This window comes from Penaeus monodon, chromosome 9, assembly GCF_015228065.2.
Source record: "Penaeus monodon isolate SGIC_2016 chromosome 9, NSTDA_Pmon_1, whole genome shotgun sequence".
NCBI lineage: Eukaryota > Metazoa > Arthropoda > Malacostraca > Decapoda > Penaeidae > Penaeus > Penaeus monodon.
This window is the reverse complement of record NC_051394.1, coordinates 23,824,661-23,827,089: the sequence shown is the minus strand read 5'-3', so window position 1 is coordinate 23,827,089 and position 2,429 is coordinate 23,824,661. Positions and strand designations below refer to the sequence as shown.

The window sequence follows — 2,429 nt, the reverse complement described above, 5'->3', positions numbered from 1 at the left end:
TCAAACAGGGAACTAGTCTAAGCTCTATTTTGCTGAATAAACATATAGATTTGCTGGCTTTCTCTTGAGGCCACAGCATCATCTCATGCTTATCATGAACAATTACTTTAAATATATGAAGTAATGAATAAAGAAAACTACAATCATAATACTATTACTATTTAAATGATTGATTACAAATTAGCAACCTATAAAAAATCTAATCAAATACTAAATACTAGTAATCAAGCATTCCACAGGTAGTATTCAATACAGAATGCTTTATTCTATACATAAACAAGCAAACGGCCAATCATAGAAAAACACATGTGTAAGAACAGAATCATAGTCAATACATCTTACATATGTGTTAAATTAATCATACAAATTAAAGATATAGAGATTATATTACATGACACAGAATTAATATAAATAAAGGACAGGATTCTTAAACAACAAAGTTTTTTTTTAATGCACTGTTAAGATCCTTTCCTCAATATCATTCTGCGCAGGTAAACTAGATTTTGCAAGGAAGCAACTACAGCAGAATTATATATAATATACACCTCAGGAGACAACATATTTCACTGCTTCATTGCATATTTGCAATGATAATAAATCTTTAAGACTAACAAACAAGTTTAAACTAGAATAGTTGATAAACATCCATAAGAGAAAAATGGAGAATGTTAAAAGAGAATAACACTGAACATGTTCTGAACAGACATGACTTCCTTTCTAAATAAGCAAAAGTGATGGGGCCGTATTCAAACGCCAATAGACATCTTCACTTACGCGATTCTGACTTGGTGACAAGGGAAATTTCTCACTGAAACCTTCACGCTTTAAAAACATCTCCATATTAGCATGTCTGTGTCTGAATCTTGAAGAAAGTCGTGAAATGGCTGAAAATAAGGTCCAGTGTCCAGCGTTTTGTTTACAAGTTCTTCGTCCAGTTCCCGCTCCTCTAGCGCTCGCCCGCTAGGTTCGCGTGCGGGAAAGCGCTAAACTTCCGCTGAACTTCTTGCTAAAGGAATAACTTATCATAGCCCCAGTAAACATTAAGGAAAGGTCGAGTTTAACTTCTTATTTACTAATTCCATTGTTATTGACATTGTCCTTTAGCAATTTGTATTGACCTTTTTTTATAACTGATATCCCAGTTGTTTATGAATTTGCTGTTTCTCATCTAGAATTCTACATCTCTTCAGTTCTTTAAATGTATATATACATACATACATATATGCATAATATTTGTGTGTGTGTGTGTGTGTGTGTGTGTGTGTGTGTGTGTGTGTGTGGTGTGTGTGTGTGTGTGCGCGCGTGCGTGCGAGCGCGCACGCTCGCATATACACGTATCTACACTCACGCGCGCGCGCACACACACACACGCATATATGTAAGTATATTTGTATATGTATACATATATCTATAGGCCTATATATATGTATATACATACATACATACACACACACACCCCACACACACACACACACACACACACACAGACACACACACACACACACACACACACACACACACACACACACACACACACACAATATATATTATATAATATATTATTATATATATATATATATATATATATATATATATATATATATATATATATATATATATATATATATATATATCATGGGGGACTAACGCCGAAGCCATGGCCTCCTCAGTTAGGGAGGCAATGATATCATTTTGTGTCCGGACTAACTGCTGGAGGGTCTACCTTTAGCTGTTCAAAATATTCAGCCCATCGTTTATTAACACCAACATGATCTGAGATGATCTGTCCATCCACTGAGTGGACTGTAGTCATCTGTGAGGAGGGCTTAGAGTTTTCTTGGTAGGCAGGGCGAAGGTCATTTACCAAGAAATGGCCCTCAACTTCCTCTGCAAGGCTTCTGATGAACTGTTTATTGTCCTTTCTCAGCAGTATCTGAGCCCTGCACACCAAGGAACGGGAGAAGTCCTGATTGCCATCCACCTAAGCCATGCAACACTTTTGTGGCCTCCAGTGTCTCCAGTGAGATAAGATTTTGCCTTGCCCTCGGGCGTTCGCCAGTGAACTCCTGCTCTGCATCGAGTGTTTCACGCGTGAAGGACTCCCACAGATTCACAGAGTTACTGGGTCCGTCAGATTTTGTGAACCAATCAGAGGCTGCCGTGGCGAACCTCCGGGAACACTCCCCCTTCCTCAATCTGTCCAGGTGAAACATCCTAGGAGTTTTGAAGTGGCCTATGGTCAGTATCACAGAACTCGGCACTCTTGAGTTTTGTAGGATCCTCCAGCGAGTGCTGACAAGAATGTGGTCAATCTCCTTGATCACAGTACCTGTATCACTATACCATGTCCAGCAATGCGGGTTGGAACATAAATACCAGGAGCCAGAAATCCTCATCTCGGACCTAGCAAATTCCCGGAGAGGGAGGCT

The 2,429-nt window shown here is 38.9% G+C and overlaps 1 protein-coding gene across 1 annotated transcript in view; it reads right to left on the bottom strand.

The window, feature by feature from the left end:
* The window catches only part of LOC119576677, a 15,105-nt gene extending 14,170 nt beyond the window's left edge, over window positions 1-935 (bottom strand). Inside the window, exon 1 of the mRNA XM_037924323.1 lies at window positions 775-935. Within this exon, the coding sequence (XP_037780251.1) occupies window positions 775-840 (66 nt within the window). The 5' untranslated portion in view covers window positions 841-935. The remainder of the gene's footprint in view (window positions 1-774) is intronic.
* Between the last annotated feature and the right edge of the window lie 1,494 nt (window positions 936-2,429).